Consider the following 2,908-nt stretch of genomic DNA (forward strand, 5'->3'; position numbering starts at 1 on the left):
AGAGCCGAAGGACTGAAGCCGTTATTAAAGTAATTGAAACTGAACAGAAACCAAACCTGATGGAGTTTCAGAAAACCCAAAACTTGAAAATACAGACTGTAGTATTCTCTGGGTACTTTTGTATTTTGTGGGTACTTTCAAGTTCAAATACTGCAGTAACAGCACATACTGTTGAGGCCGGAGCAAAAAGAAATCAGTGGTGTTTGTGTTATGGACAATGTTCTCTGATGTTGTCCTGATGGATGGAAGATTTGACGAGTTTTATCACAAAACTCTTTTGTAAAGACTAGAAGTTATGAGTGGGTTTATTTGGATATTTTGTTCAACATATTTAAAACAGAGAAAATGTACATAGTTAACTTATAACTATGGTTAAATATTTCATTCAAATGTTCTAACAAAAAAAACGTTTTATGTTTTTCAGAAAGAAATGACTGTATATAAATAGTATTAAATCCTGGTAACGTTTGAATCTTTAGCAGAATCCTTTACCTTCATTATTATTATTATTTACCTCATTTATTTTGCAGTTTTATGGCTTTATAATTATTGTTTGTTTATTTTCCTGGAAAATGTGAAAATCGTATTGGCACGTTTGTCTCTGTATGTGCAATATTGTCAATGAAGTAATTAAAAAATAAAAATAAAAAATGAATATGCAAATGGAAAATGTAACTTTGGTCTGAAAGAATCTGTATGACAGCAGCAGGTCTGAGCATGACCTCACCTGGGTCCAGGTGAGTTAGGTCTCTCTTCCGTGCACAGCAGAGGGTTCAAACGCCGCCGTGCTCGTGGTGACGTCCCGGCTGCTGTCAGACCGGTCTTCATTCCTCACATTCAGGTTTCTGTTTGTGGGCTTCAGTTCAGGCAGTTTCTGATCGGTTATGATGGAGCTGCCGCCCCCTCTTCCCATCAAAAGTCAGGAAGAGCAGAGACGGTGCTGCTCAACGTGACTTTTCTGCATGAGATTCTCGATCAGATGAAGATCCTCTGAACGTGGAGAGGAATGTCTCTGATCAAACTCTGATCTGATCCTGGTCCTGATCCTAATCCTGTCTGACCCTCAGGGCGCCTCCTCCAGCTTGGTGGTCAAGTTCGCCGACACAGACAAAGAGCGCACCATCAGACGCATGCAGCAGATGGTGGGACAGTTCGGCATCTTCAACCCGGCCATCGCCCTTCCCTTCAGCACCTACAGCTCCTATGCACATGCGGTGAGTTGGAAAGAAAGGCGGCCCCGCCTGACGGGGGGGGCCAGACTGTGGGTGTGGCATTCACTGACGATCAGGGAGGAGCCACAACAGCGACTAGAGTGCGGCGTACAGACACTTCCTTTATCCTAGCAGTCCTTGATGCTCACACATCACAATGGTGCGTTCCATTGTCCCGGCGCCCCTTGAGGTGGTGGGGCGGGCCTCCACCTGCGCTTCCTGGGGTTGGGCATCGATTGGGTTTTAATTGGTTCCAGTGCTAAAGTGGTTCTTGGGTTTTGGTTTCGGTTCCTATTCTGTGCCAATTTGGGTAATAAATATGATGCCTACAGCTTCCCAAATCAGCTCATGTTCATTCCCAAGTCACATTTTGACGCGTGGTTAAGACACACGCATCATCGTCGCTGTTTAACATTCTGGTTGCTCCCATTAAATCAAAGCTCCACAACCTCAGAGGTGCAAACCGGCGGCCCGCCACTCTTTCACCGCGCGGCGAATTTGCTGCTCGCCGCCTGTCAAACGTGATCCTGAGCTAGACGCCGCCGCTCAGGTGCTACCGGGGCTGTGATCTCACTCAGAGGGGGGGGTGTTTGGATGACAGCCACTTCCATGGTGTTTCTGTGTCTCTGTGACTGAGTTTAAAGGCTGTTCCGCATTAACCCGAGAGAGGGTTAATTTGTCATTATTGTCTCAACGAAAATAAGTAAAATATCCCAGTTCAGGAGCCCAGCTGGCTGCCCCCGCCCAGGTATCCCCTCTGAAGTCTGGGGGGCTGCAGCCAGAGAACCGCCGCACCACGACAGGACAGAATGCTCATGAGATTAGCATTCTACCTTCTGATCGGGTCACTGAAACGTCACATGCTCAAAGCTGAGCTCCTGATTGGCTGATATGACGCAGCGACCTCTCAAACTTCTGTGACCTGCTGTGAAATGCAGCCAGACATCTGAGCGCTCTCGTGCTCGCCCTGTTGATGGTCTTATATGACCCCGCCCACGATTCTAGAAGAATGGTCTAGAACTTCAACGTACTGAACAGAGTAGAAGTGACTGGCATGTCCAAAGACAAATGAAACCGATGCAGCAGCTTCTCTCAGTTTCAGTAGAACCGCGTGATTAACAGTTCCTACTTGGAACCGAATTTCGGTCCCAGCCCCAGTGCTCCCCTTACCATGCAGCCGCTCCTTTACAACCCTCCACGGACCGGACAACCCAGATCCTCAGAATCATCCAGAACATGTTTGCACTGACACTGCTGTTTGCTCCTCCTCTTCCTGTCATGTGGTTGGAGGAGGAGGCTGGTTCCAATTCAAACATTTTCTGCCTCAATTATAAAATCTCTCAGAGACAGAAATGTTTGGATCATTTGAAGAAGTAAACAATATTTAGAAACATTAATAATATCACCTTCCAGAGGATGCAAATGGATATTTACTGATGTGTTTTTATGGTGAGGCTCCGCCCATTCGACTCCTACAAAGGAAAATGCTGAAAGAGAGGAAGGAAGTGAAACATGATCAGATCTGGGAGTTTTCTCTGAGGTGGATCCACGATCAGCTCGTCTGGTCTCACTGAAGCCAAACTTTCAAATGTCACAAGCCAGAGTCTGTCCACTTCCTGTGTGGGATCTGAGCCACTTCCTGTGTGGGATCTGAGCCACTTCCTGTGTGGGATCTGAGCCACTTCCTGTGTGGGATC

At 46.6% G+C, this 2,908-nt stretch overlaps 1 protein-coding gene across 1 annotated transcript in view; it reads left to right on the forward strand.

The window, feature by feature from the left end:
- celf5a (cugbp, Elav-like family member 5a) overlaps window positions 1-2,908 on the forward strand; it is a gene marked incomplete in the record, with an annotated part of 128,993 nt that overhangs the window by 108,515 nt on the left and 17,570 nt on the right. The window contains 1 exon segment of the mRNA XM_024263998.2: window positions 1,068-1,214. Within this exon segment, the coding sequence (XP_024119766.1) occupies window positions 1,068-1,214 (147 nt within the window).

Source organism: Oryzias melastigma, linkage group LG15 (assembly GCF_002922805.2).
Source record: "Oryzias melastigma strain HK-1 linkage group LG15, ASM292280v2, whole genome shotgun sequence".
In the NCBI taxonomy this organism is placed as follows: Eukaryota; Metazoa; Chordata; class Actinopteri; order Beloniformes; family Adrianichthyidae; genus Oryzias; species Oryzias melastigma.